The 14,116-nt window shown below is 46.4% G+C and overlaps 1 protein-coding gene across 1 annotated transcript; it reads left to right on the top strand.

The window, feature by feature from the left end:
- Positions 1–6,498: 6,498 nt before the first annotated feature.
- LOC137357542 (lysophosphatidic acid receptor 6-like) lies at positions 6,499–13,582 on the top strand. Its single transcript, XM_068023943.1, has 2 exons — positions 6,499–6,707; positions 11,738–13,582. Exon 2 carries the CDS (start codon positions 11,747–11,749, stop codon positions 12,884–12,886), a length of 1,140 nt encoding a protein of 379 aa, XP_067880044.1. The 5' UTR covers positions 6,499–6,707; positions 11,738–11,746; the 3' UTR covers positions 12,887–13,582.
- The last annotated feature ends 534 nt before the right edge of the window (positions 13,583–14,116 follow it).

Here is a 14,116-nt window from a genome sequence, read left to right as displayed (position 1 = left end):
CAAATTTCCCCCTTGGTCCCTAATAGGTCCTTCTCTTTCCCTGGTTATCCTCTTCCCATTGATATACTTATAGAATATCTTGGGATTTTCCCTACTTTTACCAGCCAGAGCTTTCTAATATCCCCCCTTTGCTCCCCTAATTGCTTTCTTAAGCTCCATCCTACACTTTCTGTACTCCACTAATGCTTCCATTGATTTGCTCTCCTTGTATTTGCTAAAAGCCTCTCTTTTCCTTATCATCGTACCCTGAATATTTCTGGTCATCCATGGTTCTGTGGGCTTGTTGCTCCTACCTATTACCCGAGAGGGAACATGTTGGGCCTGTACCCTCCCATTTCTTTTTTGAATGCCCCCCACTGCTCTTCTGTAGATTTCCCGACAAGTTACTCTTTCCAGTCTACCTTGGCCAGATCCTGCCTTATTTTACTAAAATTTGCTCTCCCCCCATCCAAAACCTTTTTTTGCAATTTGTCTATTTCTTTCTCCATAACAAGCTTAAATGGTACCATGTTGTGGTCGCTATCACCAAAATGCTCCCCCACCAACACATCAACCACCTGTCCGGCTTCATTCCCCAGAATTAGGTCCAGCACTGCACCCTCCCTTGTTGGATCCTCTACATATTGAGCTAGCAAGTTCTCCTGTATACATTTTAAGAAGTCCACTCCATCTAAGCCCTTAACATGATGACTATCCCAATTAATGTTGGGAAAGTTGAAATCACCTAATATAATTACCCTATTATTTCTACACACCTCTGCAAATTGCGCACATATTTGCTCCTCAATTTCCTGCTGACTATCTGGGGGTCTATAATAAACACCTAGCAATGTGGCTGTCCCTTTTTTATTCCTAAATTCTACCCATAAAGCTTTATTTGATGCCCCCCCCCAAGATATCATCTCTCCTTACTGCAGTAACTGACTCGTTAACTAATATTTCAATGCCCCCTCCTCTTGTACCCCCTCCTCTGTCTTGCCTGAAGATTCTATATCCCGGGATATTGAGCTGCCAATCCTGCCCACCCTCAACCATGTCTCCGTGATGGCTACTATATCACAATTCCACGTGTCAATCATTGCCCTTAACTCATCCGTTTTACCTGTAATACTCCTGGCATTAAAGTAGAGGGATTCCATCCTGGTCTTGCTCCCTTACTTCTGCTGTATTCCCTCTGACTTGTTCGCTTTCCTGTGTTTAGCTGTGTCCCTATTCTGCTCGGAGTCTGCATCCCCTCCCCCTGCCAAATTAGTTCAAACTCTTCCCAACAGCACTAGCAAACCTGCCAGCAAGGATGTTCATCCCCCTCTGGTTCAGATGTAGACCGTCACGCTTGTACAGGTCCCACCTTCCCCAGAAACGGTCCCAGTGGTCCAGGAATCGAAAACCCTCCCTCTTGCGCCAACTCTTAAGCCACGCATTCATCTGTGCTATTCTCCTATTTCTATACTCGCTAGCACGTGGCACTGGGAGTAATCCAGAGATTACAACCCGAGTGGTCCTGCTTTTTAGTCTACTGCCTAACTCCCTGAATTCTTGATGCAAGACCTCATCCCTCTTTCTACCTATGTCATTGGTACCAGCACGTACCATGACCTCAGCCTTATCACCCTCCCCCTTCAGGATGCCCTGCAGCCATTCAGTGACATCCCGGATCCTGGCACCAGGGAGGCAACACACCATCCTGGAGTCACGTTGACAGCCACAGTTGCGCCTATCTGTTCCCCTGACTATAGAATCCCCTATTACTATCACTCTTCCTCTCTTTCCCCCTCCCTGTGCAGACAGGCTGCTTGCGGTGCCAGAAGCTTGGCTTTGTCCACACTCCCTGGAGGAACGAGCCTCATCAGCCTCCAAAATGGAATACCGATTTGCAAGCGGGACCCCAGGGGACTCCTGAACTACCTGCCTGATTCTCTTGGACTGCCTGGTGGTCACCCATTCCCTTCCTTCCTCAAGTCCCTTCAGCTGCAGTGTGACCACCTCTCTATACGTGCTATCCACAATGCTCTCAGACTCGCGGATGCTCCACAGTGTTTCCAGCCGCCGTTCCAGCTCTGAAACCCGAGCTTCCAGGAGCTGCAGCTGGACACACTTCCTGCACACATGCTGGTCCCGGGGACTGGAAATGTTCCCGGATTCCCACATGCAGCAAGAGGAGCAAACCACGGCTTCAAGCTCTCCTGCCATGACTAAACCCTTGAAATTTAAAACTTTAGAAGATTATAATTAAAAAATACAACTAAGTCTTGCTAAAGCAATGAATTACAATTCAATCCACTTTGAAAAATACCCACCAGGGCTGACTCACCAGTCAGCTGTGCTCACTTTACTGGATGTGAAACACTTTGGAATGTTGTGCAAGACTCCAAATATATGTAAGTTTATTGCTTCATGTCCAATTATGCTAATTGCAATCTAAAACTCAATATTGATGTATCCTAACTGACAACAAATGTCATTCAGCTATCACCCCTTTCTTCTACATTTGCAACACCTCGACTTCAAAGTGCTCATCCTTGCTTTCAAATCTCTCGATGACCTTAGCCCTCCCTATATCTGCAACCTCCTCCAGTGTTACAGCCCCTGAGATCTCTCTGTTCATCTAATTCTGACCTCTTGTTCATCCCTGATCTCCTTTCCCCCATCATTAGTGGCTATGGCTGCCTGAGGTCTTAAGATCTTCAATTCCGTTCCTCAATGTCTCTGTGTCCATCTCTGGGGATAGGCTGTCCAATAATATTCGTTAGAAGCCCACCGATCGCACAGCCACCTTGACTACACTTCCTCACGCACTGCCACTAGTAAGAACTCCATTCCATTCTGCTGGTTTCTCCGTCTCCAACTCATCTGTTCTGATGATGCTACCGTCGACAACACCGCTTCTGATATGTTTTCATTTCTGCTCAACACAAGATTCCCTTCTACTGTGGTTGACAGGGCCTGCAAACGTATCTGACCCATTTCTCACTTCTTCCCTCACCTCTTCCCCTCCCTCCCAGAACCAAGACGGGGTTCTCTTTGTCCTCGATTTCCACCCCAGACATGCCGAGTATTTCCAGCACTTTCTGTTTTTATTTCAGAATTCCAGCATCTGCATTACTTTGCTATTATTTGAGCACCACAGTGTTATTCAACAAGGCAGCTCACTACCACCTTCTCAAGGCAATTAGAGGTGGCCTTGCCAGCAACTTCCAAACATTGTGGATATATTTTAAAAAATCAGCTGCCTGTCCTAATGTCTCCTTATGCGGCTCCATGTCGCCTTTTGTGTGACAAAGCTCCTGTGAAGCATCTCGGGATGTTTTAAGGTGTTAAAGTTCTGCTAGAAATGTAAGTTGCTGGGAGCATACGAGGAGCATTGGTCTCACATGCAGGACCTGACCAGGCAGGGGTGGCAGATTTCCTTATATAAATGGCATTAGTGAACCAGTTGACGTTGTACGACACTTTAACATCGTCCATGCTCATTTGTTCCCTCGTCTCACAAATAATTGGATTTGCTGATTTCACAGGTTTGGGCATTTTGCCCATGCCTCTTTTACCCGCGTTTGAGCTCAGGACTTCCTCGACACCCGTACTGCCCATTGTCTCCCTCCCCACTCTGTTTTGGTCTGGTAAACTGGCCACTTTCAAGTCAGTGCTATCAAGCAGCATTAAGGAGGGTCTACAGATCCCTGGACTGCTGCACTCAGTCCGTTTTACTCGGCAGGTCTGGCAGCATCTGTGGAGAGAGAAGCAGAGTTAACGTTTCAGGTCTGTGACCCTTCATCAGAACTGGCAAAAATTAGAGATGTAATGAAGAGTGCAGGAGTGCACGCCAGCAGTAGCACGAGGCATACCCCACCCCTTAGCCCCAGTTTCAGGGAAGTGTCCTCGACTGCATTGGTGTGACGATTATTCATTCACCACACCTCGGGTGGAATCTTATCCACTTTAAAAATGTCCATGTGTCAGGACTATTTCCAGGTCCAATCCCATTCGTGCAAAAATAAAAAATGAGGCATTCCTCAAAATGAGGTGTCAACCTGGTGAAGCTACAACCCAGGACTACTTGCATGCCAAACTGCATAAGCAGCATGCAATAGGCAGAGCTAAGCGATCCCATAACCAACGGATCAGATCTAAGCTCTGCAGTCCTGCCACATCCAGCCGTGAATGGTGGTGGACAATTAAACAACTAACTGGAGGAGGTGGCTCCGCAAATATCCCCATCCTCAATGACGGGGGAGCCCAGCACATCAGTGCAAAAGAAGGGGCTGAAGCATTTGCAACAATCTTCAGCCAGAAGTGCCGAGTTGATGATCCATCTCGGCCCACTCCTGAAGTCCCCAGCATTACAGATGCCAGACTTCAGCCAATTTGATTCACTCCGCGTGATATCAAAAAACGACTGAAGGCACTGGATACTACAAAAGCTATGGGTCCTGACAATATTCCGGCAATAGTACTGAAGACCTGTGCTCCAGAACTGGCCGCACCCCTAGCCAAACTGTTCCAGTATAGCCAGAACACTGGCATCTACCCAACATCTACCTGGGGAGGCACAGTGGTGCAATGGTTAGCACCGCAACCTCACAGCTCCAGCGACCCGGGTTCAATTCTGGGTACTGCCTGTGTGGGATTTGCAAGTTCTCCCTGTGACCGCATGGGTTTTCGCCGGGTGCTCTGGTTTCCTCTCATAGCCAAAGACTTGCAGGTTGAAAGGTAAATTGGCCATTATAAATTGCCCCTAGTATTGGTAGGGGAATTGAGGGAAGGTGGGGATGTGAGAGGGTAATGGGATTAATGTAGGATTAGTATAAATGGGTGGTTGATAGGTGGCAAAGACTTGGTGGGCCAAAGGGCCTGTTTCAGTGCTGTATCTCTAAATAAATAAATGTTGAAAATTGCCCAGGTATGTCATGTGCACAAAAAGCAGGACAACCTGGCCAATTACTGCCCCATCAGTCTACTCTCGATCATCAGCAAAGTGATGGAAGGTGTCATTAGCAGTGCCATCAAGCAGCACTTGCTTCGCAATAACCTGTTCAGTGATACCCAGTTTGGGTTCTGACAGGGCCACCCAGCACCTGATCTCATTACAGCCTTGGACAAGTGAGGTGAGAGTGACTGCCCTTGACATCAAGGCAGCAGTTGACCGAACATGGCATCAAGGAGCCTGAGCCAAACTGAGGTCAGGGGGATAACTCTCTGCTGGTTAGAGTCATACCCAGTGCAAAGGATGATGGCTGTGGTTGTTGGAGGTCAATCATCTAAGCTGCAGGAGTTCCTCAGGGTAGTGTCCTATGCCAATCATTTTCAGCTGCTTCATCAATGACCTTCCTTCAATCAGAAGTGGAAATGTTCACTGATGATTACACAATGTTCAACACCATTCGTGACTCCTCAAATACTGAAGCAGTCCGTGTAGAAATGCAGCAAGACTTGGACAATATCCAAGCTTGGGCTGATAACTGACAAGTAACATTTGCGCCACACAAGTGCCAGGAAATGACCATCTCCAACAAGAGAGAATCCAACCATCTCCTCTTGACATTCAATGGCATTACCATCGCTGAATCCCCCACTATCAACATACTAGGGGCTACCATTGACCAGAAACTGAACTGGAGTAGCCAAAGAATACCATGGCTACAAGAGCAGGTCAGAGGCTAGGAATCCTGAGGCGAGCAACTCACTTCCTGACTCCCCAAAGCCTGTCCACCATCTACAAGCCACAATTCAGGAGTGTGATGGAATACTCTCCACTTGCCTGGATGGGTGCAGCTCCAACAACACTCAAGAAGCTCGACACCATTCAGGACAAAGCAGCCCACTTGATTGGCACACCATCCACAAACATTCACTCCCTCCAGCACCAACGTACAGTGGCAGCAGTGTGTACCATCTGCAAGATGCACTGCAGCAATGCACCAAGGCTCCTTAGACAGCACCTTCCAAACCCACGATCTCTATCACCTCGAAGGACAAGAGCAGCAGATGCATGGGAACACCACCACCTGCAAGTTCCCCTCCAAGTCACACACCATCCTGACTTGGAACTATATCGCCGTTCCTTTGCTGTCGCTGGGTCAAAATCCTGGAACTCCCTTGCTAACAGCACTGTGGGTGTACCTACCCCAAATGGACTGCAGCGGTTCAAGAAGGCAGCTCACCACCACCTTCTCAAGGGCAATTAGGGATGGGCAATAAATGCTGGCCTAGCCAGCGATGCCTACATCCCGTGAATGAATAAAAAAAAAAATATCTCCCTATACACAATGCAATGTTGCAGAAAGACTGTTACCTGAAACTCAATTCAAATTAACAGCGATCGAGCAGATCCATTACATTTAAACAAAGTCCAAAGTCCACGGCAGTATAAATAAGATTAAAAGCAAAGGGGAGTGGAAGGGATTACAGAGAGATGACAGGAACTTTCTCAATTGGCATTATTATTCAACAGGAAGTTTAAACATAGAAACTCCTATAAAGGGAATCACAGAGACATGCACAGAGACAGAGAGTGGTGGATACAGAGAGAAAGCGTGAAAGAGACCAAGAGAGAGACAGGGGCAGAGACAGAGAACGGAAAGTCAGAGAGAGGGTGAGACAGAGAGACAGACACAGAAGGAGACTAAGAGAAAACAGACTTCAGAGATTCCACAGACAATCTCAGCAATCCAGTAGCATCAATCAGTGGGATTGACACTTCAGTGTTCTAGGTGAGTAAATCTATTCCTGTATCGCAAATGTCAAATATCACTTAAAAAAACCTCATCGTCATCTCATTGCTGTTCGTGGGAACTTGCTGTCGGCAAATTAGCCGCTATGGTTCCTACGTTGCAAAAGTAACACAACGACAAGTGTATTTAATTTGCTGTAAAGAGTTTCAGAAGAGCCTGAGAATGATGTGATTTGGTTAAGAGAAGCTGTTTGATACAGTGCCACACAACAGACTTGTGAGTAAAGTTATAGCTCATGGAATAAAAGGGATGGTAACAACATGGATATGAAATTGGCTGAGTGACTGGAAACAAAGAGTAGAGATTAATGGATATTTGTTCAGGCTGGAGGAAGGTTTGTGGAGTTTTCCAGGCGTCAGTGGTTTTGCTGATATATATTAATGCCTTAAACCTTGGTGTACAGGGCACAATTTCAAAGTTTGCAGATGATACAAAATTTGGAAGCATTGTGAGCTGTGAGGAGGATACTGTCGAAGTTCGGAAGGACATAGACAAGTTGGTGGAATGGGCAGTCAGGTGGCAGATGAAGTTCAATGCAGAGAAATGTGAAGTGATTCATTTTGGTAGGAAGAACATGGAGAGACAATATAAAATAAAGGGTGTAATTCTAAAGGGGGTGCAGGAGCAGAGGGACCTGTGTGTATATGTGCATAAGTCACTGAAGGTGGCAGGGTAGGTTGAGAGAGCAGTTATTAAAGCATACAATATCCTGAGCTTTATTAATAGGGGCATAGAGTACAAGAGCAATGAAGTTATGTTGAACTTATATAAGACACTAGTTTGGTCTCAGCTGGTGTATTGTGTCCATTTTTGGACGTCGCACTTTAGGAAAGAGGTAAGGGCATCAGAGAGAGTATAGAAAAGGTACACAAGAATGGTTCCAGGGATGAGGAATTTCAGTTATGAAGACAGATTGGAGAAGTTAGGACTGTTTTCCTTGGAGAAGAGAAGGCTGAGAGGTGATTTGATAGAGGTATTCAAAATCATGAGGGGTCTAGACAGAGTAGATAGGGACAAAGTGTTCCCACTCATAAAAGGATGGAGAACGAGAGGGCACAGATTTAAAGTAACTGGGTAAGAGAAGCAAAAGTGACATGAGGAAAATCTTTTTCATGCAGTGAGTAGTTAAGGTCTGGTATGCGCTGCCAGAGAGTGTGGTGGAGGCAGATTCAATTGAAGCATTCAAAAGGGAATTAGACTGTTATATGAGAAGGAAGAATGTGCAGGGTTACGGGCAGAAGGGCGGGGAATGGAACTGAGTGAATTGCTCTTTCAGAGAGCCGGTACAGTCACGATGGGCCGAATGGCCTCCTTCTGCACTGTAACAATTCTGTGTTTCTGTGACTGTTTCTCCGATTGATCATGAAGGTCCCAGATTGCCCTTGTTGCCCTTGTCCCACCTTTATCAGCCCTCACTTGCAGCAAGTTTGTGAGGAACAGGTTTTAAACCCTACATTGTCACAAATAGGTCTAAGCAATGGGGCCCCAGCCCAGCAAAACCTTCATGTACTGATTAAGTCGACTTTATCCCCTGGTTTCAGAATGTTGCAATAATGTTCTAACAGTCTCACTGTGATGGATGACTTTCCCTCTCATCATTTATTTGTTGCGAAAATAGCAAACACCCGCAATTTGGAAATGGGAAATGCTGAATGAGTGGTTGGCACTGATCAGAATTATGATTACTGACCATCATCCCCCATCAAGAAATAGGCCGAGAAACGCCCAATAGGAGTGACTATTGCATCCCCACTGATGAAACCAAATAAATTAGCAACAGTCCCCAACATGAGTTAGCATCAGCAAAAGAAGCCACAGCTGAAAGTTACACAACTTTTCAGGTCAAGACTCTCGTCCCAGATTTTAACCTCTGCTTTCCTTCGACCAGTTGCCAGCTGCTGCCCGCTTTTTGCTGCTTCTCTCTGTTCATTTCTGATCTGCAGTTGTTTCAGTTTTTAACAAAGGGTCTTTCAAGAAGACTTTGCATGTCATTGCGAGGGAGGTATCAGTTTCTGGCGGTTTGACAGTCAAACAGATCTAGAAGCTCATTTCAGAGAGTTGAAAATGAATCTGGCCTGATGGATTGGAATTAAGGATTGGTGGGGAAAATGGTAAATGAGCAGTGGGAGCCCGTTAAAGAGGAATGACGACAGGGACAGATTCGACACATTGCCATGAGGGACGAGGAAGGGCATCCAAAAGTAGAAGTCCCTTGATAACTAAAGATATAGAGATTAAACTATATCATAACTCTAACAGTAAATGAGGCCTATAATAAAAGTATATCATAGTAATATATAATAATATTTATATGCAATAATATAATAATACAGCAGAGCATCAAGTTGAATACAAAAAGAGTAGAGGAGAATGGGAAAGGAAATAAGAGGGACAAAAAAGAGCTTTTGGGCCTAAGTTGGCTGGTAACATAAACGGCACCATAAGTCTTTTTATTAAGACATGAATAGTAAAACGACAGTCAAAGAACAGGTGGGGCTGAACTGGGACCAAAAAGGAAATCTTCTTATGGAAGCAGAGAGCACGGCTGAGGTACGAAATAAATCCTGTCTTCATTAAAGAAACTGATGCGGTCAATGTTATCGTAACGGAAAAGGCAGTATAGAGAAATTGGATAGGATAATAATAGATAAAAGGGAAGTATGTTAATGGTTACAGTCATAGAGTTATAGAGCGCAGAAACAGGCCCTTCGGCCCACCGTGTCTGTGCCGGCCATCAAGCCTATCTATTCTAATCCCATTTTCCAGCACTTGGCCCATAGCCTTGTTTGCTATGGCGTTTCAAGTGCTCAACTAAATACTTCTTAAATGTTGTGAGGGTTCCTGCCTCTACCACCTCTTCAGGCAGTGCATTCCAGATTCCAACCACAATCTGGGTGAAAACATCTTTCCTCAAATCCCCTCTAAACCTCCTGCCCCTTAGTTTAAATCTATGCCCCCTGGTTATTGACCCCTCCATTAAGGGAAAAAGTTTCTTCCTATCCATCCTATCAGTGCCCCTCATAATTTTGTATACCTCAGTCAGGTCCCCCCTCAGCTCTCTCTGCTCTAAGGAAAATAACCCCAGCCTATCCAGTTTCTCTTCCTAGCTGAAATGCTCCAGACCAGGCAACATCCTGGTGAATCTCCTCTGCACCCTCTCCAGTGCAATCACATCCTTCCTATAGTGTGGTGACCAGAACTGTACACAGTACTCCAGCTGTGGCCTAACTAACGTTTTATACAGCTCCATCATAACCTCCCTGCTCTTATATTCTATGTCCCGGCTAATAAAGACAAGTATCCCATACTTGATTGACAGCGCTTAGGGTAGAAAAGCAATCCAGTCTGGGTGGGATGCATTCTAGTTTTCTGACTGTGGAGCTGGCAGAGGTTCTGGCCACATTCTTGCAATCCTCCTTAGATATCTGAGTGCTGATATCTGCCTGAGAATTGGAGGATTACACCAGATACACTCCTGTTCAAAATAAAGTGAAAGGGATTAACCAGTCTACCATAGGCCAGTCAGCCTAACGTCGCCCATGGGGGAACTTTTAAAGACAGAAACATGATGCAAAATTAATTGCTACTTGGAAAAATATGTCACTAAATGAAAGTAGAACAGTTACAGCACAGAAGGAGGACATGCAGCCCGTTGTGTCTATACTGGCTCTCTGCAAGAGTAATTCAGCTAGTCCAACACCCCTGCCTTTTCCCCATAACCCTATATTTTTTTCTCTTCGGGTAATTATAGGGACAGTTTTACTGTATTCACTCTGACTAGACCCCTCATGCTTTTGAGCACCTCTACCAAACCTCCTCTCCACCTCCTCTAAGGAGAACAACCCCAGCTTCTCCAGTTTACCAACATAATTGAAGTCCCTCATCCCTGGAGCCATTCTTGTAAATCCTCTCTAAAACCTCGACATCCTGCTTAAGATTTGATGCCCAGAACTGAACGCAGTACTCCAGCTGAGGCAGAACCAGTGTTTTATAAAGGCTCATCATAGACTCTTTGCTTTTGTACTTAATGCCTCTATTTATAACACCCAGGGTCCACTCTGCCTTCTTAACCACTTCCTCAACCTACCCTGCCACCTTCAATGATTTGTGCACAAATACCAAGTTTTTCAGTTCTTGCAACCCCCCCCCTCCCCACTTACAATTGTACCCTTTATTTTATATTGCCTCTCCTTCTTCCTACCGAAATGTATCCCTTCATACTTCTCTGCATTAAATTTCATCTGCCATGTGTCTGCCCAGTTCACCAGGCTGTATATGTCCTCTTGAAATCTATCATTATCCTCCTCACAGTTTACAATAGTTGCAAGTTTTGTGCCATCTGCAAATTTTAAAATGGTGCCTTGCAAAACCCAAGTCCAGGTCATTAATATATATCAAGAGAGAAATGGTCCGAGTACCGATCTGGGGTACCACACTCACTAACAAAGTGAAATACAGCAGCTGCTGGAAATCTGAAATAAAAACACGAAAATGCTGGAAATACTCGGCAGGTCAGGCAGCATCCAAGGAGAACAACCCCAGCTTCTCCAATCTAACCTCGTAGCTAAAATCCCTCATCCCTGGAACCATTCTCGACTCTTCCACCAATCTCCTCTGCACCCTCTCAAGGACCCTCACATCCTTCCCAAGTGTGGTGACCAGAACTGGACACAATATTCTAGCTGTGGCTGTAGGCTATATACGTCTGTTGGCACAGGCTCCATATCTCTAAATCATTTGTTCTTTGACAAATCTGCTGGGCACTTCCAGCATTTCCAACTTTTGATGCTGCGTCCTTAAGACTCTTATTTAAAAAGGGCAGTGTTTAAAGAGGACAGCTTTCAACTCCAAATGGCAGACACTTCTCGTAATATAAAGATAACAAAATACAGTGTGTGATACAAGAAACTGTGTCTGATATAGTCAGGTGGCATGAGAAAGAAGTGTTGGTAGAGTAAATCCCCCAAAATCAGTCTAACCCACAGTGCTATGTATTGTTACAATTTCAGATACTTTGAATGATGATCGACCCAACAGCATTGACACCTGAAGCTGACTTCACCCTTACACAAAGGGACTGGTCCTTAGGAGGGAATTCATACCCACCGATTCAAATGAGTATCGATTCCACAGAGAGCGCCAACCACACAGACACCAACAACACACAATGCGAGGTTGGTGCCAACTTCCAGTATATCATGTTTCCTGTGGTTTACACTGTTGTGTTCGTCTTCGGCACAGTGTCCAACAGCTGTGTCCTCTGGTACATCTTCAGGAAGAAGGGTGATTTCTCTCCCTCTGACGTGTTCATGGCCAACTTGGCCGCAATAGACCTCATCTTTGCCGTAACCCTTCCGTTCAAGGTTGCCTACCATGCCTTGGGGAACGACTGGATCTTCGGGGAGCTGGCATGTAAAATCACCGGCTCCCTCTTCTTTGCCAACATGTATGGCAGCACTTTGTTCCTCACCTGCATCTGCCTGGATCGCTACATCGCCGTGGTCTATCCCTTCAAATCCCTGCAGTTCCGCAGGCCCCGCTATGGCGTGGTCGCCTGCTGCCTCATCTGGATGGTCCTGGTCGCCTGCCTTCTCTACTTGACCATCAGAGGACCTCTGACCAGCAAGTTTCCCAATGGGAAGACAGCGTGTCTGGAGAATTTCTCCTCGAGCTCCTGGAGTGGACGCATCTCCGGAATCAGCATTGTGGCTGCGATCATTGGGTTCTTCATCCCGTTAGCGATTATCATAGTCTGCTACCCACTCATTGCCAGGAAGCTGCTGGAGCCCACTGTTGGCAAAGACAAGGTTCATACGATAAAGAGGAAAGCCCTCCGCATGGTGCTCCTGGTGCTGCTGGTTTTCCTCCTTTGCTTCGTCCCTTATCACCTCATCCAACTCATCCACACCCTCAGACGTATCCAGGTACTGGCCAGCTGCCGGCTCATCCAGTTCACCTACTCGGCCCGACGTGTCACCATGGCATTGACCAGCCTCAACAGCTGCCTCGACCCCGTTGTCTATTCATTTGCGAGCGAGACCTTCAAGTGGAGAAAGTTGTGCTGTCGAGAGAAGCGTCTGTTAAACATAACCTTTCGAACAAAAAGCACATCATTGAGCAGAACTGGACAGCAAGCAGTTGGAGCGAATGGTCACTGAGATCTCAGCACTGGTCTGTTTCTGGTCACTGATATCCCTGGGCGGGGATGTTTCTAGTCAGTGTCTTGAGCTTGCCCGACTTAAAGGACACTTAATGATAGGGGCCAGGGGTGGGGGTGGTAGCAGTATCACTGAGTGATAACTGGGTGCTGGAGTGCTTTCAGTGGTGGGAGGTCATTATTACATCGTTATCAGAATACACATTCACACACACACAGAGTTTTTCTAAAACACACATTGACCAGGATTTTCTGTTGGCGACAAGGGTGAGGCCCTTAGTTTGGACATCAATTGCCCAGTTAAGGACCTCAATTGGCAACGGGGAGAGAAGGCCGTTCACAGGCCTTCCCGTTCCGGAGTTCATTTTGGCGGAGGCGGGAAGGTGGCAGGGTCTTCCCCCTCCCCCTCTCCCCACCCCACCACCATTCAACACAATTTTGTGTTCTCCCTGCCCCTAAACCCGCCACAGGGGAGAGCATAAAACTCCCCACATTCACACACACACATATACACACACACACACACACACACACACACATATACACACACACATATACACATACACACACACACACACACACACACACATATACACACACACATATACACATACTTTCTTTCTTTCTTTTGGGCCTCCTTATCTCGAGAGACAATGGATACGCGCCTGGAGGTGGTCAGTGGTTTGTGAAGCAGCGCCTGGAGTGGCTATAAAGGCCAATTCTGGAGTGACAGGCTCTTCCACAGGTGCTGCAGAGAAATTTGTTTGTTGGGGCTGTTGCACAGTTGGCTCTCCCCTTGCGCCTCTGTCTTTTTTCCTGCCAACTACTAAGTCTCTTCGACTCGCCACAATTTAGCCCTGTCTTTATGGCTGCCCGCCAGCTCTGGCGAATGCTGGCAACTGACTCCCACGACTTGTGATCAATGTCACACGATTTCATGTCGCGTTTGCAGACGTCTTTATAACGGAGACATGGACGGCCGGTGGGTCTGATACCAGTGGCGAGCTCGCTGTACAATGTGTCTTTGGGGATCCTGCCATCTTCCATGCGGCTCACATGGCCAAGCCATCTCAAGCGCCGCTGACTCAGTAGTGTGTATAAGCTGGGGATGTTGGCCGCTTCAAGGACTTCTGTGTTGGAGATATAGTCCTGCCACCTGATGCCAAGTATTCTCCGAAGGCAGCGAAGATGGAATGAATTGAGACGTCGCTCTTGGCTGGCATACGTTGTC

The sequence above is a fragment of the Heterodontus francisci genome, chromosome 48, assembly GCF_036365525.1.
Source record: "Heterodontus francisci isolate sHetFra1 chromosome 48, sHetFra1.hap1, whole genome shotgun sequence".
In the NCBI taxonomy this organism is placed as follows: domain Eukaryota; kingdom Metazoa; phylum Chordata; class Chondrichthyes; order Heterodontiformes; family Heterodontidae; genus Heterodontus; species Heterodontus francisci.
Note: the sequence above shows the minus strand (reverse complement) of the source record. Positions and strands in the feature narration are given on the sequence as shown.